This window comes from Penicillium subrubescens, assembly GCF_028828155.1.
Source record: "Penicillium subrubescens strain IBT 31985 chromosome Unknown utg000005l_segment0_segment0, whole genome shotgun sequence".
Classification (NCBI taxonomy): Eukaryota; Fungi; Ascomycota; class Eurotiomycetes; order Eurotiales; family Aspergillaceae; genus Penicillium; species Penicillium subrubescens.
Window position 1 is genome coordinate 615,726 of NW_026643155.1, and position 24,060 is coordinate 639,785.

General features: G+C 50.2%; 11 protein-coding genes across 11 annotated transcripts; 4 read left to right on the forward strand and 7 right to left on the reverse strand.

Moving 5' to 3' along the window:
• Positions 1–263: 263 nt before the first annotated feature.
• Positions 264–2,382, reverse strand: N7473_006759 (arrestin (or S-antigen), N-terminal domain protein; the record flags this gene model as incomplete). Its single annotated transcript, XM_057152699.1, has 5 exons — positions 264–977; positions 1,035–1,610; positions 1,684–1,896; positions 1,962–2,075; positions 2,170–2,382. The coding sequence occupies 5 exons, from the start codon at positions 2,380–2,382 to the stop codon at positions 264–266; spliced, it is 1,830 nt and encodes a 609-aa protein (XP_057007037.1).
• A 1,112-nt stretch (positions 2,383–3,494) lies between these two features.
• N7473_006760 (triglyceride lipase) lies at positions 3,495–4,898 on the reverse strand (the record flags this gene model as incomplete). Its single annotated transcript, XM_057152700.1, has 7 exons — positions 3,495–3,955; positions 4,016–4,054; positions 4,115–4,203; positions 4,261–4,262; positions 4,319–4,328; positions 4,396–4,636; positions 4,703–4,898. 7 exons carry the CDS (start codon positions 4,896–4,898, stop codon positions 3,495–3,497), a joined length of 1,038 nt encoding a protein of 345 aa, XP_057007038.1.
• A 492-nt stretch (positions 4,899–5,390) lies between these two features.
• N7473_006761 (uncharacterized protein) lies at positions 5,391–6,085 on the reverse strand (the record flags this gene model as incomplete). Its single annotated transcript, XM_057152701.1, has 6 exons — positions 5,391–5,561; positions 5,643–5,743; positions 5,806–5,814; positions 5,886–5,919; positions 5,979–6,017; positions 6,083–6,085. The coding sequence occupies 6 exons, from the start codon at positions 6,083–6,085 to the stop codon at positions 5,391–5,393; spliced, it is 357 nt and encodes a 118-aa protein (XP_057007039.1).
• Positions 6,086–6,371: 286 nt separating this feature from the next.
• On the forward strand, positions 6,372–6,701 carry N7473_006762 (protein PET117; the record flags this gene model as incomplete). The annotated part of the gene is made up of 2 exons (XM_057152702.1): positions 6,372–6,467; positions 6,528–6,701. The coding sequence occupies 2 exons, from the start codon at positions 6,372–6,374 to the stop codon at positions 6,699–6,701; spliced, it is 270 nt and encodes an 89-aa protein (XP_057007040.1).
• A 1,785-nt stretch (positions 6,702–8,486) lies between these two features.
• On the forward strand, positions 8,487–10,346 carry N7473_006763 (indoleamine 2,3-dioxygenase family protein; the record flags this gene model as incomplete). The annotated part of the gene is made up of 5 exons (XM_057152703.1): positions 8,487–8,980; positions 9,118–9,434; positions 9,506–9,666; positions 9,743–10,045; positions 10,131–10,346. 5 exons carry the CDS (start codon positions 8,487–8,489, stop codon positions 10,344–10,346), a joined length of 1,491 nt encoding a protein of 496 aa, XP_057007041.1.
• Positions 10,347–10,971: 625 nt separating this feature from the next.
• On the reverse strand, positions 10,972–12,994 carry N7473_006764 (Leucine Rich Repeat domain protein; the record flags this gene model as incomplete). The annotated part of the gene is made up of 6 exons (XM_057152704.1): positions 12,864–12,994; positions 12,669–12,803; positions 12,506–12,616; positions 12,330–12,454; positions 11,724–12,267; positions 10,972–11,670 (listed from the first exon to the last, which is right to left on the reverse strand). The coding sequence occupies exons 1-6, from the start codon at positions 12,951–12,953 to the stop codon at positions 10,972–10,974; spliced, it is 1,704 nt and encodes a 567-aa protein (XP_057007042.1). The 5' UTR covers positions 12,954–12,994.
• Positions 12,995–13,149: 155 nt separating this feature from the next.
• Positions 13,150–15,170, forward strand: N7473_006765 (uncharacterized protein). Its single transcript, XM_057152705.1, has 4 exons — positions 13,150–13,343; positions 13,396–13,476; positions 13,539–14,750; positions 14,812–15,170. The coding sequence occupies exons 1-4, from the start codon at positions 13,164–13,166 to the stop codon at positions 15,016–15,018; spliced, it is 1,680 nt and encodes a 559-aa protein (XP_057007043.1). The 5' UTR covers positions 13,150–13,163; the 3' UTR covers positions 15,019–15,170.
• Positions 15,171–17,218: 2,048 nt separating this feature from the next.
• On the forward strand, positions 17,219–18,343 carry N7473_006766 (NAD(P)-dependent alcohol dehydrogenase; the record flags this gene model as incomplete). The annotated part of the gene is made up of 1 exon (XM_057152706.1): positions 17,219–18,343. One exon carries the CDS (start codon positions 17,219–17,221, stop codon positions 18,341–18,343), a length of 1,125 nt encoding a protein of 374 aa, XP_057007044.1.
• A 1,910-nt stretch (positions 18,344–20,253) lies between these two features.
• Positions 20,254–21,614, reverse strand: N7473_006767 (Zn(II)2Cys6 transcription factor domain-containing protein; the record flags this gene model as incomplete). Its single annotated transcript, XM_057152707.1, has 2 exons — positions 20,254–21,423; positions 21,546–21,614. 2 exons carry the CDS (start codon positions 21,612–21,614, stop codon positions 20,254–20,256), a joined length of 1,239 nt encoding a protein of 412 aa, XP_057007045.1.
• Positions 21,615–21,956: 342 nt separating this feature from the next.
• On the reverse strand, positions 21,957–22,260 carry N7473_006768 (uncharacterized protein; the record flags this gene model as incomplete). The annotated part of the gene is made up of 2 exons (XM_057152708.1): positions 21,957–21,975; positions 22,100–22,260. The coding sequence occupies 2 exons, from the start codon at positions 22,258–22,260 to the stop codon at positions 21,957–21,959; spliced, it is 180 nt and encodes a 59-aa protein (XP_057007046.1).
• Positions 22,261–23,097: 837 nt separating this feature from the next.
• Positions 23,098–23,742, reverse strand: N7473_006769 (uncharacterized protein; the record flags this gene model as incomplete). The annotated part of the gene is made up of 1 exon (XM_057152709.1): positions 23,098–23,742. The coding sequence occupies one exon, from the start codon at positions 23,740–23,742 to the stop codon at positions 23,098–23,100; it is 645 nt and encodes a 214-aa protein (XP_057007047.1).
• Positions 23,743–24,060: the final 318 nt, after the last annotated feature.

A 24,060-nucleotide genomic window follows, 5' to 3' on the forward strand; every position in this document is an offset into this window, starting at 1 on the left:
TCCCCGGCGTATTACAATCAGACCTGCTAAGAATATCAGTATCCCCACAAATGCAGCAGGCTCCAGACAAAACAACCAAAAAGCCTAGTCTCTAGGAAATGATCACAACAAAGGGTATCGGGCAATGCAGTTGGTGGTAATGATGAGGGTGATGAGAGTGGTGTGATGATGGGTTAGTCCAGCTATTCGCTGGGTGGATATGAATGTTCTAGCAGGTGCGACTTTCGCATTGCTGTCAGACATTGAAGACACAAAGACCAGCTCTAGTGCGGCCTATTCGAATTCTGCGGTACAGGTTTCCTCGTCGGCACACCCAAATTCATAGGCCGCAAATTATTCCTGGAAGGCTGCCGTTCAACCGCATTCAAAGGCTGCAGCTGCGTCTCCGCAACAGGCTGATACTGAGGGGGGCTTTCTTCGCTAGCCTGATTCCTCGGAACCTTCATCATACTCTGGGAACGTCTAACCGGCGATGCAGGCGGAGATCCAGAGTGCGACTCAGGCGGGGTGGTGGGTAACATGTCAAAGGACTCGGAGGAAGAACGGCCGTCACGGGTAGGAGGAGTCCATGAACCCTCGGCTGCGGGACCATCCTCACGGGCCTTTCCCGTTCGGGCTGGGGATTTGGCATCAGCTCCAGATTCCACTGTTCTTCGGGAGGAAGAGGCGGCTGGTGGGTGATACTCGCGGCGTGGTCCATCTACCGGGCTTAGATTCTCTGCCATTGCGTCCTCGTAGCTGGGGGGTGCGTCGTCGTAGACTGCGCCTGCATCTGCTGGGATGGGTTCTGTGCTGGGTCGTGGAGGCATGGGAGGTCGGTTGGCCTCGTTCGATGTGGGTCTGGATGGTCCGGAGGTTGGCTTGGAAGGTGATTGTAGTGGGGCGGCAGCTGCCATGGCATCTAGCAGGGCCTGAGGAGGTGCGATTCCAGAGTAGACCTTGATGGGCATTCGCAAGGGAAGCACAATAAGTTGAGGCTGTGAGGATATAATATTAGGACGTGGAACGGGATAGATCTGATTATCGAGGCCTACCTTCATATTCCCGGTTGTGCCGTGAGTCAGCCCAACTCGAACTTCCAGTTCGTAGCTTCTCTCGATATTGCACGTCTCAAATGAGGGCGCAACCGAGTTAGGAAGTGGTAAGGTACTCCATAACTTGGGATCAATGGTCCATTCAGTGCCAGCAGGATCTCCTGGCTGTCCCAGGGCCAAGCTCATATTACTCCGACTCATGACAACCCATGAGCCGCTTTCCTGTCGCGTCAAATCATGTGCAAGAATCTTAGTGTAGGAGATAAGTTCAATTTGGAGCATTTGCAGGAAGATTGTTTCCGGGGAATCAGACAGCTTTTTCGCCATCAGCCGAAGCGGAACTGGTTCGTTGAGGGTGAGAATTGAGGGGTTTGGAAGTCGAGCATCGACTGAGACTCGGGGAGGCTCTGTCTCCACTTCACGGAACGGATTGGTACTCCGATTGAAGATGCTGCTCTTCTTCCTTGGAGCATTCCGCGGCATTTTAGAGAATTGATGTTGTCGCCGAGCGTATGTCTCCTCATTGGGATTCCCGATTCTGGGTGGCTCGATTGGGAGGAAGTTCAATGGGACAATCTGGAATATTGGTCAGTCAAGCGGGTCCCATTGGAGGTGAAGCACCTTTTTTCTCCCGGCGATATGAACATACTGAACGGATATTCTCCTTATAGAACTGGGGTCTGATGACGGTGACCTTGATGAAATACTCGATTTCGGCCATACCGGGAAACCCACTCAAGGATGGAGGTAGTGTTTTTTTGACATGTCGGGTGGTATCGCGGGCCATCTCCACCTTCAGCCCTGTAGTGACCAGGTTGGTTCGCATGCTATTGGTCGCAGTGCAGGAGTTATTGAAAGGGAACTATACAACAGTCAGAACAAGCTTCAAGATATATGTATACAATTGTATATATTCGAATAACTGACCTTAAAGTTGAACGGGTATTCATAGGATCCAGGCGCAAAGGTGTACGAGGTCGCTGGTGAACCTGTCTGCATAACAGCCGGCGTGGGGAAGACGGTCGCAACCTTGTAGAGGATCTGCGAACGAAGTCAGTAAATATTGCCCATGCCATACCCTTGCAAAACCAAGGCTGCAGTAGCAATGAAGCTACAACCTCGAAGAGTCTCTCACCTTGTGCACCTCCAGCTCCGTCCGTTTCTTATCCGAGTTCACATGGTGTGGATGGCGAGGGCCGGACAGCCGGGTACGGCTCACGCCCTCCAGCTTGACCTGAATACCTCCAATTGCGGCTTCGGTCGGCAGCTGTAGCACGACCTTTCCCGATAGAAAATCGAGATTGGTATAGTGCGTGTGTCGGCTGTCCAGGAAGATTGTTGCGGACATGGCGGCGAGCGCCCGGGGCCCCGGAGTTCTCGGTCTCGGTCTCGGTCTTCCGGTGTCGATCTTCGTAGGACTAGGGGGAGGATTGATCGGTTCGGAAGCGTGGATCGGGTTCGCGAGGAGAGTCGAATAGTCGATCGTCTAACTGACGTGAAGAGTGGAGCAAGAGGGAGAATTTGTATGGTAGTGGGATGTCAAAGGAGGGGAGGAGTGCGGATTAAAAAGCTGAGGGTAGCCAAGAATGACGTTGGGGCTGTCGGATCAACTGATTTCAACAGCTCGGAACTAAGGCAACTCAGAAACCCACCGGTTCCTCCAAGCTCCTTAGAAATAAATTGATTAGTTAGGGGTCTAGTTCCATGCTCGGGCATTAGTTTAAGTGTTGGAGCTGCGCCTCATCGAAAGCCACTAAGCCACCCTTGTCCATGGATTCATTGTGGTTCATGCCCGGGTACATGAAAAGTTACAAGTTTGGTATCAGATACCTATAGGTTGACAATTGAGCTCTACATAGTCTATAATTTATACTATTCTCTAACTACAGAGAAGATATTCAGAGTCATGATTGATTGAAGTTAAAATAGGTCCTTCAATGAAAACTGTGCCACCGTGACTTGGAAAATTCTAGATTGTATACAACTCATGCCAGGGCTCCAGGCACCCGAATTTCCGCCCAGTCAAATCCCCCAGTTAACCAGCCTGACAGCGGCGATGAGCAATTGCGCCCCCCTTGACATAACAAGAATAGATAATCATGCAGTATTATGCAACCTGAATTTTGATACGGGGTACATTTGTGTCAGGAGGTGTCAGGAGGTGTTAGTGACTGGAAAGTAAATGCCGAGATCGATTTGTGGATCGGTGTTCGTATACTCTGCAATTTCGCATAAGCCACGATCCACAATGTGCTTGCAGGAATAGTTCTAGAACAAAGGCAATGGCTTTTAAATAATGATATTCCATAACAATATACAAGTATTAGCATCAATGTACAAGCAGTAGGAAAATAAAAAATGCAAGGGTATCCAAAATCTAGGTATGCCTATGCCACCGTCATGACTGCTACAAACAACCAACACCACCCTTAACTCATAGACCCTCATTCGCCAACATATCTAACCAAAATCATAAATCAGTAATCGCATTTTAAACCCCAACTCGATCTTCTCCATACCTGCAATGTCCAAGTAAAACGCAATAGCATTGAACTTTCGCGGGTTACCCGTCACCTCCGCAGTCAGCCACTTCAACCGATTCGTCCAATTGATTAGATCAAGATGGCTGACGCCTACCAACGTCCCTTTGTATCCTGCTTCGCCACCCCAGAGACTGCTGGCTACGCTGACAAGTCCGTCATTGGGACCTTCGGCTTGGGCGAGGATCCGGTGCGATAGTCGGAAAACGGACCATAGACTAGGTTGGACGGATGCGCCGTAGGAGAAGTACCTGACGTCGTCTATGTCTGGTGTGTTTGGGTTGAATGTTTCGGACATGTACTTTCGGGTCAACTGGGCGAAGGCGCCGGTCTCGATGTTAAGTTTGTTTAGGGTATAGTATATCTGTGGCAGGAGCTCGGCTGGATTCTTCAATGAGCGCGAAGTCCTGCATAGTTCCGAGAGAGACTGTATCGACGTACCTCCGATGTGATCAAAACAAAAATCGGCAACGGCAGACCCTATTGCGAGAAAGATCAGCGTCTGCGTAAACAGGAACTCCAAGGACTGCACCGACATACCTCGATGGGGCGTCGCAATGGTAGTGAGCGACAACACTTTGAATTTCTGCGGCTGGAGACGACTAATCATGTATCGAGAATCAAGGCCCCTTTGCGAGATGCGATTAGATCTTGGATCAAAAAGGGTGTTGCGAGTTGTATCTCACCCCTGTGTCCGAATTAGTCCCTTCTTATCACCAGCAGTAGATCAAGAGTATAGCTTACCATGCTATGACTGTGCAAGTACAGTCCATTGTCAGCTTCCATACGCCATCTGTAGATATTCAGGGCATCACACATACGCAATGATATTCACATCCTTCCCCCGCGCCCCAGCCTCGATATCCCGCGCCAGCTCCTCCGCACGTTCCTCAATGGAAGCCGACGGCGGTACCGTAGCTGTAATAACCTCAACACCCTGCGCCGTCAGCGCCTCCTTAATCCCGCGCCAGTATTGCACGCCCGGAAAGTAGCGGCCCGCAAGCCGAAGTTCATCGAAGCCGAGAAGACCATGGGCAAGGACGACGGGGTGTTTCGGGGCATCTGCAGCGCGAACCATAAACTTAGCAGCTACTCAGTAAGATAATATGGCCTGTTTTCAATGCGCACCGTAGCGGTCTCGGACTACCGAGTATTGATCGTGGATGACTCGGCCATGATCCTCCAGTCGCGGCTCGAGGATAGATCCCGAGCTCTTTTGGGACGAGTGATATGTTCGGCTTTTAAAATGAGTGACTCCTAGGCGAATAGAACGTCGGGCTAAGGGGCTGCCGGCCGTTCTTGAGATAGCAGCTGCATATCCCATGGTCGGCTCATTTGCGCAACGCGGTTGGAGCTTGGGAGGAATGACGCAACGGATAGACATCATGCTGGTGCCTGAGGCTGCCGTCCGGGGTATGCAGCGATCTTCGCTGATGTCTACGAACAGAACATGGATTCTAAGGACTTGTTTGGCATTTAGAATCAAGTTGAGCCTTGAATTGTGCTAAACATCAATTACTATAACTATGTCTCATGAAATATAGACTGTGTTCGGTATTGACACGGTGATGTTCCGTACACTCATGGTGTTCCTGTCAAATCAAATACAGTATATATACGGAGTACCTGGGCCTTGGATTAGCATTTAGCGACATCTCCTATCCTCTGATACAAGATGGCGAAGCCGTCACAAATGCAAGTCATGCAAGGAATGAAATCATATTTCCCGAAGATTGGATATCGATGAACAGCCACGAAAGCGCATCTTTCTAACAACCGCAATACAAGAAAACAAAGAAGCCAAGAATGTCCAACTCTATGCCTGCACAATCTTCTCCGGCACTTGGGGCTTCACATCGGTTGTCGCCTTGATAAGGTCTTCCACAACCTTGTCGCCATGCTTCTTGCCGGCAGCCTGGATCTCCTTGAGCTTCTCCTCAGCCTCCTTGTTGGCCTCCTCCTCGGCCACCTTGAATCCGCTCGAGTGCTGGAAATTGCGAAGTAGTCAGTGGGGTTGCTCTTCAATGCAAAGGTGTATAGCTATTCCATCTCAGCGCGGGGATCTCACCTCGGCCTCGAACTTCTTGTATTCTTCTTCCTTCTGGTTGCGGTACTCTTCAATCTCCTTCTGAGCCTCAGCCTTGGCGTCTCTTATCCGCTTGGTGCGATCTGCAGTAGAGAGTATGGTCAGGTTGCAAGCGCACGTCTATCGGGGAGTCGTAATCTCGTACATTCTCTGGCTATAAACGATCGAGCAAGTCAGTACATAATCGAAAGCAATGGCGGGGGACGGAATGCGGGGATAACCAACCTTGCTGCACAATCTTCTGAGCCTCTCTCTCGGCCTGAAACCAGTATTAGCGCTCTTGATCTACCGGGTTGCTAACGTCTCGGGAGCACGTACATCGAGGAGGGTCTGAATGCCCGCGGAGTTCTGAGCCGACTAGATCAACGACAGCAGTTAGCATGGTTCACTCAACACAATTCTCCCTGCTATCTTGATCTCACCATCTTTGCCCACAAACCCCTCTTAATATCCGATGAAAAGAGGTGACAAGGAAACGATAATAATGCGGCAACAAGGATGCGGAGCTTGGAGCTCGATCAGCCACGCATGACCCCCCAAGGCGGTGGGGACGTGTACTGCCAACCATCTCCGCCTTGAGATAGGCACGATTACTCCGCCGCCCATTTTGGCCGATCGGAAGGTCCAGGCTTGCCTCAACATCCATTGAAGACCGACTTTGTTGCTTGCATTGTGCATATTTGCATTTTGAGATTATCTGCTCAATTATACATGTCTCGAGCATCAAAGCTGACCCTGGCCGCCACGGGCCTGGGCACTGCGGGCATTGTCTACTTTGTTCACTGGGCCCAAGAAAACGATAGGGCGGTACGTACTGCATCTTGATTGTTGCTTGATGAGATACTAATGATTTACGCTGTGATACAGGCTATGCACAGAGGTGTCGAACGCGATATGGAAAAGCAACGAATCCGTCAAGAGCGACAGGCCGAGTTCGAGTTGCAAAAACGCCTGGAACAGGAATACCTCAAGCTCCAAACCGTTCACAGCACGACCGACGGCACAGATACTGCAGGTCAGAGTACAAGTACGGGTTCATGACAGTGAGATAGAGGTTGCGTGTAGGAATTGCATGGCTCTTTGATCCAGGGATTCTGGCCTTGAATGCACTATGGCGCCATATGGCTATGCACAACATAGCACATTGTTCCGAGGACTAGACGAGTGCTGGGAAATATTGCCAGGGGGATTGCAAATTCTGGAGACACTCGAGGTGTTATACCACCTGGGTACTGTGTACGATATACCTTGTATTATATTTTGATCACGAAACATCTTGCTCTGTTCATATCGCTGAAGCGAAGAATCTCGAAACCAATTAACTGGCAGAGAACCTATTCACCATATGTACCACCGCCAGGACTAGCCATCCTTGGTTCTTTTGGGTTTCATGTGGTTAGTCAAGGCGACTTCAATTGTTCACCACAGTACAGCAACGCTTTGCTCTACATCCAAGACGATAGCTCGACTCGATTTTCTGGAAGTCCCTCAAGAAACCCCTCTTAGACCGAAAGAATGATCTCTAGGTAGATGAATCTGATTTTCACAAAATAAATAACAAATCAGAGGTGTGATACCACATAGCATGCTACCTTACTCGGGAGTATATGCAGCCAAACCGTGCAAGCATCCGTTTTCTCTATCCTCGATCAATCAATTCTTTTTTCTCCGTATGCTCGATTTTTGGGAATGATAAAATAGTATATTTTTTCTGCCCACCAGATTTCTAATTCCAGACTCTTCTTTCTGTACTTGTATGAGTAGTGATTCTTTGGTTTGCTGTTTCATATGGCTTTCAGACCATCTCTATGTAGGTTCAGACCTTCGGATTTGCTCTCTGTACCTCCTTTAGTTGGGTTGTAACAATATGTGGTATGTTCAATCGTCTTTTCAATCGCTCATTTTAAGAGACTGTTTTATTTACGAGTGTAGATTGCTTCCCCTCTGTCGTACAGTTTGATCAAAGTATATCAAATCGGGCCGATGCACCTAGCAAAGGCCGGCTATTATCGGAGGCCGGCTGAATTCCGGCCTCCGGGCGCTAGGAAAGTCTAAACGGGGCTTATCGGCGAATCAAATTGCGGGATCTAGGGCTACCAACTTGGCACTGGCTGGAATATAGAGGTATAATCATGACCTGCTTGAAGAGAAACCTCCCATGTTGACCTTATTCAGGGATGACTGTGGCAAATTTCTAATCCAGAAGCATCTATAGGATCGATCGAGACATAGTTCATCGGATATTTAAGTGCTGACCCCGCGAAATGGATGGTTGAGCGGCTCCCCAGAGATTGCTGGAATGGGCTTAGCGTGTTCCCGTGACCATTTGCTGCCCTCCTTCACTGGGCGTTTGTATAGAGCGTCACGATGGACATGAGGATGGCAAAATATCAGATTTCGCCGTGGGAGCATGGTAGGAGTATGCATCAACTATCTCTATGATGATCAGACCCCCAAAACTCAGTTCATTCCACGATGTCACCGGATCCACGCTAAGTTGTGTTCAATTTCGTAATGGTGGACTTGAGGCCGGAATTGATACCGGCCTCTGAGTATTATAAGAATCGCCTCCTTTCCCGCCCAAATACTCGTTCTTTCCATTCTTCTTTCCATCTTCCAAGAAGCCTGAACTTTTATCTCTACTTTTTTACCCCATTTTCTTTGGTCACTTGGTTCCTGACTTGGTCGTTTGGCCCTGGTACTTAGCCTTTATACCACTTTCACACCTTAAACCTTCCCATACTTAGGCACTTTTTGCCCTTCACCTTCATCCTTTATACCTCTTTCTGTTATCGGCTCTTGGTTGTATTACCTTCCATCATCACAATGACTCGCAGTCAAGTTCCTTTCCCTTCCCCTGCTACCCTGAAGCGGTTCCCCCATATTCATGATGACCCTTCGTCCCTGTCTCATGCATTGGACCCCTTCACCATCACTACTTCCACTGGCTTCCTGCCCTACCAGACTGCCCCCACAGAGCTGCCCGAAGTCTTCAAGGCTCTTGCTTCTTTGGTCGAGCGTCTCCCCGTCGTGAAGCTCGATGGGACCCCTGGTCTGCTGGCTACCTACGAGTTGGGCCCTGCTACTGAGGCCGAGCTCACTGACCTAACTGATGAGGTTGAGAAGCTTAAGCTGCCTAATGGGGAGTGGGATCGCTTTACCATTGCTGCTGTCTTCCGTGACTATACCTTCCTGGCCTCGTCCTACCTCCTCGAGCCTTGCTGGGAGAACTGGTGCAAGAACCCGGACCAGGGCTATGGTCTTGGCCGCGAGCTCCTGCCTAAGAGTGTTGCTCGCCCTATGTATCGCTGTGCCGAGATGTATGTCACCCTCCTTCAATCTCTCTACTCCATTAACCCTTCATCACTCCTATGGTCTATCATCAGTCCATGGTCTACCTTTACTTACATCACCTAACTCATGTATCATCATACAACATATGCTAACCTTGTTATAGCTTGGACCTACCCCCCTTCATGTCCTATGCTGCTTCTTATGCTCTCTTCAACTATACTCTCGCCGATCACTCCAAGGGCCTGGAAGAGTACTCTAACCTTCGTCTGGTACGCGCCTTCGAGCGTGGCCTGGACCCCAAGAGCTCCGAGGCTGGCTTCATCCTGACCCACGTCGACATGGTCAAGGAGACCGGCTCCCTCATTGCCGGTGCTCTCAAGGTCATTGACACTCTTGAGCAGCATGGGCCCCGCCCCGACATCAACGATGGCTTCCGTGAGATCCTGAAGGCCATGGAGAAGATTGAGGCCTCCATGGAAGGTATGATCCCGTTGCTTTCAACCAAGCACGACATTACTGCATCGCATCGAACAATACTAACATCACAATAGACATGTGGGGCAACTCCAAGCCAGCAGAGTACCTCTCCTTCCGCGTCTTCATCTTCGGCATCACCAATCAATCCATGTTCCCGAACGGTGTCATCTACGATGGCTGCGAGGATAACAAGCCCCTCTCCTTCCGCGGCGAGAGCGGTGCCAACGACAGCATTGTACGTGAACCCACCACCACTAATACATCCCTCCCCTCCTCCCAACATCACTAACAAACCTCTTTTACCCCTACAGATCCCCCTCCTCGACCACCTCTGCCAAATCCCCATGCCCTCCACCCCCCTAACCAAGATCCTCCACGAATTCCGCGCCTACCGCCCCCTCCCCCACCGCGAATTCCTCACCTACGTCCGTGAAAAGGCCGAGGAAATCGGCGTCCAGGAGTACTCCGTGCAAGACTCCGAGACAGCCGTCCTCTTCCTCAGGACCCTCAATCACGTACGCAGCTTCCGCTGGCGTCACTGGTTGTTCGCCCGCGAGTATATCATTCGTCGCACGCCTCATCCTACTGCTACCGGTGGTAGTCCTATCGTTACGGTAAGTAACAAGATAAAGCACCCCAATGCCTGGAATGCATCCATGCCGAGAGAAATAAGCGCTAATAAGGAATTCTGTTGTGTAGTGGCTGCCCAACCAGCTCTCAGCTGTCATGGAGCTCATGATTTCTATTTATGATCGCTATCTCGCGCCGAAGGAGGGCGTGACGATTGTTAATGGCCAGGAGGATCTGATTGCCTCGCACCGGAAGCAGGTAGAGCCTATGATGGAGCTTGTGCGTGATCAGAAGGAGAAGTTGGCCAAGGAGGTGGAGCGGTGGTGCCAGGAGCGTGGGGTTTAGATATTAGATTGAGATTGAGTTGCTTGTTGATTATTTTCCCTTTCTTTTTTGGACACAAAATGTCGGTGTGAATTGATGATGTATATATGTTTTTCATGATGTTTTGAGCCTAGTAAAGGGCCTTCTTTTAGGAATTGTGTGGTACCTACTGTATTGCTCGATGATTGATGGACTTCCTTCGTCTTAAAAGTATTACGGGGAATTAAAAGGCCAGTAGGAAGGCTTCGGTCACAATGGATCGTCACTATTATCTTGTGTTTTCCGCGAGGGAGATGGAGATAGAAAGCTATGTAGAAAAGCGTCGACTGTACGGTTTCACGGCGTGCCCATGCTGCAATTACCCCAACCGGTGATTAACCATCAACACACACGGCGTTTGGGGCCCATCGGAGGAGAGTATGACCCGACGAGGGAAGGGAGGGCTCAATCGGGATAGTATGACTTGATCGGGTATGGATTTCCAGATCAGAGAAAACCGGCTCCCCAAGTGGACGTGATTAGAGCCAAGACTGGCACAACATGCGGCAATCAGCTCATACATTTGTGATCTCTTCGACGATCACGAGCCTCCAAGGCAGAATCGTGCTTTTCTTGGGGTTGGTTCTGTTGTATGAGGTCTCCAGCTTCAAGTAATAACCTCCAACCCCCTCTCCCGCCCATACGCAACAGCATCCGAAGACACACCCTCACACCCCCTCACAACCAACCGATCAAGCCTAGCCCCCTCCCGAGACTCAGAAGTCCGGGCATCAGCAAAAAGTCGAATAGTCACACCCGTGATCTGCGTGTAGGACAGGTTGAGTACTTTCAACTCAAGGAGCAATGTGAAGATACGACGCGCTGCGACATCATCCACGCCACGCATATGGGTCACGCTCAGTTCCGTCATCTTCTCTAACTCGGGGTTTGGCACCTCTGTGTTCTGGATCATGTCGAAGAGATCGTAGATCTTGAGGTTGAAGCATTCGTTCAGGTAGAGGGTTCGAACTGTAGCCTGGGCGTCGTTGAGGAAGACGGGGAGGGTTTGGGGTGAAATAAATCCCGTGTCTATGAAAATGAGGGTGTGTAGATTCGGGAGCGTTCCTTCTCGAAGTTCTAGGAATGTAGGTCGTCTCGCTGATCCACCTTGGACATGGAGGTATTCGATGGTGTTCGGAAGAATGGCGCAGAAGTCTTGCTCGATCGTTTTCCCACGGAGTTCGAGCCGGCGAAGAGGTGGAAGATGTCGGTCTGCGCTATCAGGAAAGGTGTATATGCGGTGAGCCTCTGGGTCATAGTCAAGGCGTAATTCTTTCAAGTTTGGGAACATAGGAGATTCGCGGTTCTAGAGATAATTTTAGTTATTGATCAAACGGGCCAGTCCATGGATTGATTCACCTCTAGCAGCCCCGGCACAGATAACACAGGGATATCATGTGAATTTTGCTGGCGCGCGCTCTGCCGCGAGGCTAGCGTGATGCATTTCAAATTAGGAAGACATTTCGGCCACTGACTGGGACCGTAGAAGGCTATGTTTGAACTCGTCAGGTTCCATAGCGCGATGCGCTCAAGCTTTGGCAGATCTGTCATCAACCTGCCAAAATACTCATGAGTAACAAGTATGTCCGCTGAAAGGACAAGACTTTTCAGCTTCTTGCTGCCTTTGAATCTCTGGTAAAAGTCCTTGCAGTCGTGGGAAACCCAGAGCTCGAGATGTTCAAGTCGGGGACAGCGACTTAGGAACTCCAATGTCTTGGGCGTTGACGCTGGAGATAGGTTTTTGATAGTGGCATGTGTAAGCATTGCCTTGGAACGGCGAATGTAAGACCTGACTGCAGTCCAGGGGACTTTTCCACGAGCTCCAGTGAGGTCGATGTGCATCCACAGATTTGTCATGGAGCCGAAAAATCGCTCCCAGTCTTTGCAGACACGTAATATCCCTCTGCGTATGAATGTGAGAAGACAGGGTCAACAATGCTGGATCCACAGACCATGACGACTTACACAATCTGCTTGAATGAAAATTGCTGGATGATTAGTACCGCAATCTCGAGCGGCAGCATAGTAAAGGGATCATGTCGGTTTAAGAGCATGCGATCCTCCAATTTCTTGTGTAATTGCTCCAGCATCTACAATGATCAGTATAGCAAGATCGATATAGTTCATTTTTGGTGACAAACCCCTCGCCGTGGATGCTCACTCGGGAGCATCTTCAAGCCATAGGCGTAGATCTCCTGGGCTTTTTCTGGCTTGCCCTCAAGCAGAAGCACTTTGCCACATCGCATGTATCCCTGATCGATCATGAGATGACAATATAGAGTCAAATGGACAGGACATGCTTACTCGTTCATCATCCTTGGACGTTTTGATCATTTGCTTCGCATCACGACGTGCCAAGTCATACTGCTCTAGCTTGCAGTACGTAGCACATCTGTTGTCCAAAATGCCAATGGTATCCACATTGGGCTGTCGCAATGCCTAAGAATCTCAATTATTAGCATGAGCTGCCCATTTAGGTTAGAGTGAAAATGGGGCTACCTCTCCAAAGGCCACAATCGCGCCCTTAAAGTCCCCCTTCTGGTACAGTTTCTGGCCCCTTTGCTGTGAGGCTGATACTTGATTGCGCATAATCTCTGAAAACACCCTTTGACTCGACACACGAGTCTAAGTATCGACGCGAGTGACGAAGAAACGCCCTTTCGAAAGCGCGTCTGGGTGATCGGCACGTGCCCTGTGGGTCCCTTGCGCTGTTTGTTACTCTGCCCCGCCGGAGTGGCCCATGTTTACTTTCTTCCGCTTTGGATCATCGCAAGCTCTACGCAATAGCAACGGCCCGACATGGAGGCGCAAAATCTACAGGCCGCGTCGACTTATGTTAACAATCTCCTGCTGGCTCGGGGCCTGTTGAAGAGTGGTCAGGCGATTGATTTCGCCAATCCCGACAACCATGAGGGGGGCATCGATGCTACGATGGCGCGGGTTATCAACTTGGTCAACGATCTGGTTTTGAGAAGAGACGTCAGTCGCTACTTGCTATTCTGTGTCGCATCCATTCTAACAGCTCTGATAGCGTGAGGCTGAGCACCGTGAAAGCTTAGCGACGACGATTCGAGTGTTGCGTGCCAGCGAGTCCGAGCAGACATTGGAGATTGTATGTACAGTACCTCCACGGCGAGACGGCGACCAGCAAGCTCATAATATTTTGATTCACAGGGGAAACTAAAAATGAAAGCGTCCGAGTTAACGCGATCGCTCGCTTTGGCGGAAGCCTCGGAGCGTGCGATCAAGTCAAATATGTCAGGTGTCGAAACCACGATCCGCGGACTCAAAGAACAGGTCCAACGCATGAAAACGACCGTCCAACAAGTTCGGGCGCAATGCGCCAATGATATCCGCAAGCGAGATCTTGAAATGCAGAAGCTCAAATCACACCTAGCCGAGCGACAACGAGGGAAGCGTGAGGGGTTGAGTGTTACTACAATCAACATCAACCCCGCGGCAAAGGGGTCGCAACTGGGAGCCAGCGGTGGAGAGCGAGTCCACGATCCCGGGTACAGCTTACAACAGGAGACGACCGAATTCTTGACGGAGCTATGCCAGAACCTCAGCGATGAAAACGATACCCTGATTGAACTTGCGCGAAACACCCTGACAACACTGAAGGAACTACAAGGGTTGCCGGAATCAGAGGAGCAGGACGGTGACGATGAAGTCTCTGGAATGGCTACCAGCGTTGGATCGCAGAAGTCGGCTTCCGCCGTGACCTCACTGCCTACATCGTGCGAGGAGCTGTCTACACGTATGGACGCCGTTCTGGACCATCTGCGGACACTCTTGACCAATCCTTCGTTCGTGCCACTGGAAGAAGTTGAGATCCGAGACCGGGAGATTGGACGATTGCGCGAAGGCTGGGAGAAGATGGAGAACCGCTGGAAGCAAGCAGTCACCATGATGGACGGGTGGCAGCGACGGCTGGCAGATGGCGGTGACTCGGTGCGAGTGGAAGAGCTCAAGCGTGGCATGACTCTGGATCTGAGCTTTACATCTACCGAGGATGTTAGCCGGCTAGAGACGACCAATATCTCACCGATTCTGGAGGACCAGCAAGAGGAAGAAGCGGAGGGAGAAATGAATGAGACTGAGGACCGGGGTCAAGAGCAGCCCGAGACTTTGAACACGCGAGAGACTCGATCCAAGATCCGCAAAGTGCCCGAGCGGTCCGATCGGGCCTTGCGAGAGCGCAGTGACAATGCTACAGCCAGGCCCAAGCGGCTCCGAAAAGTCTCTTTCACCCCAGGCCTCCAAGGATCACCCTGTGAGCCCAGCACGCAAGACGAGGAAACTCTTCAAATCAAAGCACACAAGTCGGAGGCTGTGACTCGACGGCCATCGCGACGAAAGACCGAAACCAGTTCAACTCGCCAGGTGAGTAAGCCCCATGGCCGAGAAAGAAACCGACATTAAATACTAACACCGTCGACCGCAGACCACCGCCAAGGACCCTCAACTAAGCGTCTCCCAAAAACTAGCCGCCGTCGAAGACGAAGCCCGTCTGGCGGAGCAATCACGCAAAGAGCGCGAGTCGCGAAAACGAAGTCGGCCAGAGAAGGCCTACAGCCGGGCTGGTACTCGGCGGCGGAGTACTCTGACGAGCGATGAACTGGAAGATTTGATGGGGGTCCCATCGCGGTAGGAAAACTGAAGTTGGCTAACGGGGAGTGATACTTACTTTCCATCTAATCTACACCCTGTACATATACTTCGGATGATCGAGCATTGTAATTATGGAGTCGCCGCTTTTCGTTTTGTGCTGTCATGATGTTCGGTTATGAAAATTTATCCATGGATACATCCATTATTGTACAGGTAATCGTAGGAGGTAGATCTGGTATATATAGAGATAATACCAAGCCTGGGGAAACTTGTAGCTCTACTGATCACTGCTTATCTTGGGCGATAGGTAGCAGGATGGTTGCAGCGGACTATTGATACGCAGTGGTTAGAAAGCGATTTTTTGACGCAGCATAGTCACCGACTTTCTAGCCGCCTACCGCCCTACCTCTACTATATGCCTATACTATATGTAGGTTCATCACACATCATACCGCTCTGTGCTACCGCCTGGGCTCTTTGGCTAGGTCTACAAGAGCAATGGAACCATACATTGAAGCTATAATCGTCACGAGTAAGCTATTAAAAGCCTCTATGTCCACATCTGCTAATGTGAATTTGGACTCATTGACCGTCACAGTATTGCTCCTACTAAATACCTGACTCCGGTACTATCCTGCTACCTATCGCCTAAGACAAGCGGTGGTCAACAGAGGCTCTTAGTATGCGATAACTCCGGTTTTCCTCGTTAGATCCCATGGCACCTGTTCATTTGATTCGATCTTTGTTGTTTAATCTGATGTTTTCGTTATTAGATCCTCTCGTAGCTCGTAGCTCCTTCTATCCTACTATCGCCTAAGATAAGTAGTAGTCAACAGAGATTCATAACACAAAGGTTCTTAATATATAATACCTCCTGTTTCACTCGTTAAGTCCCGGTTTTTTTCGTCTAATCTAACAATTTCTCTATTAGATCCTCTTGCTCCTACTATCCTCCTACCGCACAAGACAAGCAGTGGTCAACAGAGGGTTCGGTCCCAATTTTTTTCGTTTCATCTAATTTATTCTCTATTAGGTCCTCTCACAGCTCCTACTATCCTGCTATAGCGCAAGACAAGCAGTGATCAACAGTGGCACTTAGCATACGATGCCTCCGGTTTTCCTCGTTAAAGCCCGATTTTTTCATTATCAGATCCTCCCGCAGCTCCTTCCCCCCCCCCTTTTCCCATACACCCTCCTTTACTATTTCATCCTTACTAAATTAATTAAAAATTTACTATCTTCTATCCAAGTGCGAATTACACTCAAATTTAATAAAAACCAACATAATTAACTAACTTATAAGGGTACTTAAATCAAAATAGAAATAAAATTACAGTCTGATTTCAAACAGCCCTCCATGCCTGATCCCTCTATTTCCTCTACCTATCACTCTCCTGACTGCGACTAGGCCTGGGAGTGAACCCTAGGTAGTGCGAGAGGATCTGATAACGGAAAGTTCGGATCAACCCAGAAAGATCGGAACAAACAAAAGAAAATGGAGATTCAACGAAAAAATGGGGAACGAGGAAACTCGGAGGTATTGTATGAAGGAGCTGCGAGAGGATCTGATAATGCAAATGCGTGACGATGAAAAATCAGATCGAACGAAAAAATCGCGATTCAACGAAAACACCAGATCTGACGAGGAAAAATGTAGGCATCGCATATCAAGAACCTGGTATATCAGTAGGTCCGTCCACTTGATCCCATCTACTATGGTGGAAGGAAGATGCAGGGAGCACATCCGTGTATAGCGGCCATTTAGCAGGGAGTCTACAAATCTCCAGAAATATGTCAAGCGAAGCCTATCCATACGGCTATCTTCTCACCTTTATACTAGCAAATCCGATATTCGAAATGTGAACATGTACTACACATAGGATAATGCTCGTGGCAAGGTTTATGTCGAGGTGCTAGTACAGAGTTGGCTGCACCCACATCCAGCTCAGTCAACCTCGGCTCGTTTCGAGCTCGGTTCTCCGCAATTCTTCAGATGCCACGGCCGATTGAGATCGCCCGTCCTGTTCCTACCTGTTCTTCTATTCACCCATATATGGCCTGGTATTTCTAATTTTTCCTCTCTATGCTTTTTTTAGCCTCGAATCCGTCCTCTTCTCGAGTCCTATCTCCCCACACATTCTCTCGCGAGGTTCTCCGCACAACCCCACAGCGCAACACAATCTTCCCTACATTCAATCGCAACATTCCAACCCTCAATTACCTACCCTCTACTGCTCAAAATGACTATTCCACCCACCGGACCCCCAGCAAAGACCTTTACAGGCTGGGTAGCCCATGACGCCACAAACCCACTCACCTACACAACCTTCACCCCCAAGCCCTTCGCCGACACCGACATCGAAATCCGCATCACCCACTGCGGCATCTGCGGCACGGACGTGCACACCCTCCGCTCCGGCTGGGGCCCAACCGACTACCCCTGCGTAGTCGGCCACGAGATCATCGGCATAGTGGAACGAGTCGGCACCGGCGTCCCCACACTCACGTCTTCACCGTCATCAGCATCGATTCGCCTCGGCGACCGCGTTGGTGTCGGCGCGCAAAGCGGCGCATGTCTCCGAGCCGACTGCGAGGCCTGCGCCGACGGCGAAGAGAGCTACTGCACACGCATGACGGGCACGTATAACGGACGGTACCCGGATAAGAGCAAGTCGTACGGTGGCTTTGCGGCGCGGTGGCGTGGACCTGCGCATTTCGTTTTCAAAATTCCTGATACCCTACCGAGCGCTGAGGCCGCGCCGCTGCTATGTGGTGGCGTGACTGTCTTCGCGCCCTTGCGAAAATACGGCGCCGGTCCTGGTAAAACCGTCGGCGTCATTGGGATCGGTGGACTGGGCCATTTGGGCGTTCAGTTTGCGAAAGCGCTCGGCGCGGACAGGGTCGTCGCTATATCGCGGTCATCCAGTAAACAAGCCGATGCGCTGCAGGGACTCGGTGCGGATGCGTTCATCGCCACGGGCGAAGAAAAGGGGTGGGCGAAGACGCATTCGCGAAGCATTGATATTCTGCTGTCGACTGTTTCTGGGCCTGGGATGCCGTTGGGTCAGTATTTGCGATTACTCAAGCGGGATGGTGTGTTTGTGCAGGTTGGGGCGCCGGAGGATGCGTTGCCGCCGTTGATGGCGTGGTCGTTGATTCAGAAGAGTGTTAAGGTGACTGGGTCGAATATTGGGTCGCCAGAGGATATTAGGCAGATGTTGGCTTTGGCGGCGGAGAAGAGGGTTTTGCCGTGGATTCAGAAGAGGCCGATGGAGGATGTTAATGCGGCGTTGAAGGATATGCATGATGGGAAGGCGAGGTATCGGTATGTTTTGGAGAATGGAGATGTACAGGCGAAGTTGTAAATAATAGATGGTGTAGCTACCACGCAAAGCTTGTATCTATTCGGATGATGGATGGAGTTTGTGTACATAGTTTGTTTCTGGAAATCAACATACTTCCCCCGAGGAGAAAGCCTTTATACCAATTAATTCAACAGTACCCAATCGAAAGACAGTCTTAAACCTAGTCAACTTAAGCATTATGTCTTATATCCATCTCTCTGAGATATGATTCGAGCTTTACTCTACCTTCGCAGCACAGCCATCTCCAATCCGGCTATAACGCATGTCACTATACTATGAAACCCACTTGCACTGCCACACTGCCACACAACACTATGAATTTAGGCAACCACTGCCTCAGGGACGCAGAATGATTCGAAGTCACTACTTAAAAGCTCTATGCTGTTCTTTTCTCTCAGTTTTCCTGGTCGCTTATCCTGAATCCAAACTGTCACTGTGAACATAAATGTGGATTGGTGAAACACCCGTTGCCCAGTGCCAAGGCATTTATACAAAAAGCTTGGCATACGCAACCTATGAACTATGGGACTTGACACTCCTCTCAGTCCGACTCCAGTCAACTTATAATACAGTGATACCATGCCTCAGGCTCAGGCTCAGAATCAAGCTCAAGTCAAACCATCCACCCTCGGGTATCTCTCGGTCCGAAACAATACATACAATATATACAATACATCCATACTTCTAGAAGAAAAACTCGACAAATACCATCCACTAACCTGTCAAAAAAGAAATGGACAGCCCTGGAATCTAACCACACCCAGCCCTTGAAACGAGAACGTGCCCTCTCAAGAGAAAGATCCCATCGGTGACTGGTCCTACCACAAAAATCCTCGGAACCGAGTGTGGAGCCCCCCGGGATGTGCTCCAGGTCCAGGTCCCCGCGACAAGCTTCGACACTAAGCTTTTTACGGTCATGGGTACGAAGCTTTAACGGCGTGGAGACTCGAGGTATTGTATCTATGCGACGGTTCCTGTTAACGGACTGCTTTATGGAGTATGTATACCTACTTGGGTGCTGTGGTCAGGTGATATTGCTGCGTCTCGATATTAATCTGAGACAACCAGGAACTAGTTGAGGCAGTGCTGAAACAAATTACAGATCTAATGTTGAAATTGAATGAGATGGGGGTATTTAACAAAAATCAAGTCCAATCCTCGAAATCACTGAGACAACAACAGCAGCCTCGACGCTTCCTGTCCGATTTATACAACTAGTCCCTCCTGGACGATGCCCGAACTGAACCGCTTCTCAGCTCGGATCCTCCTTTCCTTCACTCTCATCTGCTTCGCTGAATGAATGTTGTAGTCGTGGGTGGTGGGAAGAGTATTTCCTGATGGGAGATTGGATTGATGGGACAGCAGATCATCCCAGATCTTTGAAGGTCGATTTCTTCGGCGTCCTGCTCAGCTTGGCAAGCCAGACCCGCTGTCGCTGCGGACTGCTAACCGTTTGCACACTGACAAGTCAATTCCCGTCGCAAGACCAGAGCAGGGTGGTACTTGTGTGCCAGACTGGCTGGGTCTGCGTGTTGTGGTATATGCAGGGCGTGGAGAGAGATCAAGGGGGTTTCGTAAAGGTTGTTTTCATGAAGTGTTGATGTTTGTGATGAAAGTGACTCCTCCTAGTAGGGTCCATTGTCTGCTCGAGTCTGAATGTGTTGGAATGGTCAATGGCGGATCCAGTGGTGCCCGAGTGTCGAGGACGATGTATCATGCATGATGCAAGGAAATGTGATAGAGCATGGTCATGATTCTGATCATCACAGTCATGAAGTGCTCCAAGGTGTTGCATCTCGCAGAATGGCGTGCCTTGCGGGCTCATGTCCCGTGATGGGACGCCTTGCGGTTGCAGGTCTTCCCCCACAGCTACCCAGCGCGGTCTTGCGTCACGCCGGCTTTGATTACTCTCACAGAGTGTCCATCTTCTCCAGATAATTCTCACCTAGAATACCGATCATCGCCCAGTGAATCAGCGGTCTCCACTGGTCATCTAGAAGCATCCATACAGCCTTTGCAACGCGCACACACCATTCATCAAAGCACCAACGATGCTTAAGAAACTGCAACAGCACACCAAAATGAGCCAACATAACAAGCGCCATTGGCTCACGCTCACGAAGCAACTCCAAAAAGCGCGGAGGCAGTTTGATAGCCCACCGACCGGCAATTACGCTAGACGTCATCCCACCATACACCCAGCTGAGCATCTCGGCCACATTATCGATAGTGGCTGTATAGACCTCCGTTTCGTGTGATTGGTCACGTGAACCACAGACTTCATTCGCCTCGTGCAGGTTGTTTATAGTTGCGGTGGCGTCATCCGGGAGTCTGGCGTGCACTTCCTCTACTTGCAGGATAGGCGCGAAGTTACTATGATTGAGATAATCCGCCGGCGAGCGGATAACCTGCTGCACGCCGCGGGTTAGCACGAGGACCTGGTACAGATCGTCCACGCATGTCCACGGGTCCTGCACATCGGGTGTGTGTGGGAAACCGAAAGTATAAACGACGACGATCCCGGCAAAAGCGAACATTGCCTTGGCATTGGACTCATTGATATCGCCAAGAAGTTCGCGGAATAAAGCGAGAGCCTGATTCTGATGCGTGACAGCGCGATTGAGATATGCTGCGCGTCGCGATGGCTCGGGACCCGTTCGGGCGAGATGGAGCGCGGAGAGCGCCAGGATGCCGTGCATCAGGAACGGGTGCGACAGTGCCTCTTCGGGCACGACATTACGCCAGACTAGATCTGTGCGATCATTTCGGGAGAGCGTGCGGTAGGTGTCATTACACCAATGCATCATGAGTTCTAAATCATGCAGATTCAACGCCGACGTGGACGTCGTAGCCGCGGTTACGCTGTCGCCGCTGAGCCGGCCCAGAATGCCGAGCGAGTCGGCCGGCGGGCTACTCAGGATTGAATCGCTTGGATGGCCGCTGTCTGAACCCGATGCTCGAGATGATTGCCGAGCCACGGCTGGTTCTTCATTTGCCCAGAGTAAGGAGCTCGAGGAGCCATATTCGCATTCCGAGTGGCGCTTGGCGCAATTGGAGCAAGTTGGTCTGGCTTCATCGCACTGCAAAAGGGGGTAAAAACCATTCCGTTGTTAGAAACTAACCAGACTAAAAGATTACGAGAAACAAAAGCAAGGATGTTTCTCGAATTTGTTAATTTCAAGATCATCACGCGAGTCCATACCTTGACTCGTCGGCGTTTGCATTCCAGACAGCCGTGGCGGGATTTGCGATGAGGTCGACGGAGCGCCATATGGTCATGCACAACAAGCAAGCGGTCTAATGGTCGCCATGATCCGGGGAAGACAGAATTGAGGCTCTTGAGAGGGGAGAAAAGGGAAAAGAGAGGGTGGGAAGTATGTACGAAGGAAAACAAAGGCTTGATTTCTACAGAATAAGAAAATGAAATGAAAAAAAAAAGAATTGTGATTTAAAAAAATTAAAATTCCCACAGCTTTGGTGCTTTCGAGTGGTGAAGGCGTGTAGGCAACAGGATTCATCGTGAAAGAAAACGGGGTCCCCGGCGACGGGAGGGACACTCCTCGTATGGAAACTGGAAGGTAAAAACAAAAAAATAGTAAATCGGAGTAAATTATCATCCATTTTGGTCTAGGCTGTTAGAAACCTTACGGAGTATACTTACACCTAGGCTAGCCTCACTAACTACCTACTGACTGATTGATTACATATGTACTATAATCAAGACTACTGTAGACACTGACTAGGCTAGACGCTTACCATGTAGGACTAGCATCAGGGGGCCGCTTATCTAAGGGCCGAACCCTGTCGATCAAACAGACGGCGAAAAAGGCTTGTCCACCGTTGTGAAACATTGTCTTGCTTCGCTTCGCCAGCACTGCCTCCCTTGGTATTGCTGCTATTTGCTCGATTTGCTCCATTTTTTTGCTCCATCGGGCCACTTAGGTGCTTAGGGTTGGACCGGCTGGGCTTTAATTGTGCTGGGCATGCCACCGCGACTCCGTGATTGGACCCGAGCCCCATGCAAGAAGCCGGGGTGAGAGGGGGGCTGGTTCGAATGGGAATATGACAATGGGCTAATAGTCTCGTGGTATCACGCAACACACACATTACACAAGTTGATTGTACGGAATAACCATGGACTCGGGCTTTTGGGTATGTCATACACATCTATCTGGTTTGTATGGACTCACACAATAGTTACTAGTCAGTATGTCCATACTATGTACTTGTATGGGACTCATAAATTACTACGCTAGATAGCCCTGACTTAAGGTTATACGAGTATATACCTCATAAAGTTACCTACTAAGCTACTCTCAGCAGGACCCTGAGATTTCCTTAAACCTAAGTTTCTCTTAGGGCAGAGTGCGTTAATTATCGTTAATTATCATCAAATCCCTCGTCATCATTATAGAAGTACAAAAAGTAATCAAGAACAGTAATCCGTACAGAAAACACCCCCAAATTCTCTTTCCCCACTCCGTCGGTTCCATCACTTCGTATAAACGTGCAGATTCCCACTCCAACGGTGTCTTGGCTCTTCTTAGGTTCCCCTCCGAGGTACCATTGGCCTCCCTTCATCCCTGATTGATTCCCCCTCCTTCTTCCGAATCTTCGGCTCGCTTCAAAGTTCCCAGAAATCTCAAACCACTCCAGTACTAATCCAGCCAGCCAGCCAGCCTTGAGCCTTCCTGGCCCCAGGCTTCCAGGCCCAGACTGTCTACTACTGTAGTCTCATCCAAGTTCAGGTCTTTTTAAGCGCCCCCACCGCCCCCACCAGCACCAGCACCAGCTCCAGCTGCTGCAGCGTTTCTCGCCCGCGCGAGTTTTTCCCGCAAGGCCAACCCGCTCACCAACACCAGAAGCTGAAACCGCTCTCCATACGGCACGTAGATATCCATCTGGCCAGTCGTCGAGGAAAAACTCCCCCCGGACCCAAAAACCGCAACTACCCGGTCTGATTCATCCACCAACTTCAATCCGCCCGAATGCTTGCTCAGCGAGCGTGTCCTTTTCCAGGTAAACGTGCGAGGCTGCGACTGCTGGTTGCTGTTGCTGCCTGTGGTGGTGCCTAGGGTTATCCGGATCGAGTACCGTCCGGACATAATGCTGTCGCGGTTCAGACGGAACCATTCGATCGCGTGAGGCTGGGAAGGATCGCCAAGTCCGATCTCCGTGTCTGATGAGAAATGTCGGTATTTACTGACGCCCGCGATGGGGCCGGTGGTGTTGGCTCCCGTGTGGAAGGTTAGGTCGGGCTTGCCGGGGTTCCAGTGTGAGTTGTCCACATGGTAGTGGGGTTGGCCGTGTTGTCCGGCGGTTGTGATATCGTAGGAGCTGCGGAAGACTCCGCGGGTGATTGTGAATTGGGCGATAGGTTTGGATTGGGGGGCTGACATGGTTGGTTTGTGTATTGGAGGATGTAGATTGATGGTGTAGTTTGATAGATCGTATTGATGTAGAGATCCGATGAGAAGCTAGTATTTCAGATAGTACTGAGTAGTCCTTGTTAATATTGATGGTAACTGCTATGAGCAATGCCTCGATGGCGCTCTATTCTTTATAAAGCTACATCTCCGCCTCGATGTTTGTGCTAAAATAATATCATTCTGGATCATCGCAAGGCTGAGGTCATACAGCGGTCTATAGGACCTTGTCAGGTCAAGATCATCGGTTCATCGGGCGCACTGGCCCCAACTCGATGACGGGGTAAGGCT

Excerpts from the sequence above, each read along its gene's own strand:
- N7473_006765 (XM_057152705.1), top strand. The coding sequence starts at position 13,164 with ATGGAGGCGCAAAATCTACAGGCCGCGTCGACTTATGTTAACAATCTC. Across the intron at positions 13,344-13,395 it reads ATCTGGTTTTGAGAAGAGAC|CGTGAGGCTGAGCACCGTGA; the intron begins GTCAGTCGCTAC and ends CAGCTCTGATAG. Across the intron at positions 13,477-13,538 it reads CCGAGCAGACATTGGAGATT|GGGAAACTAAAAATGAAAGC; the intron begins GTATGTACAGTA and ends TTTGATTCACAG.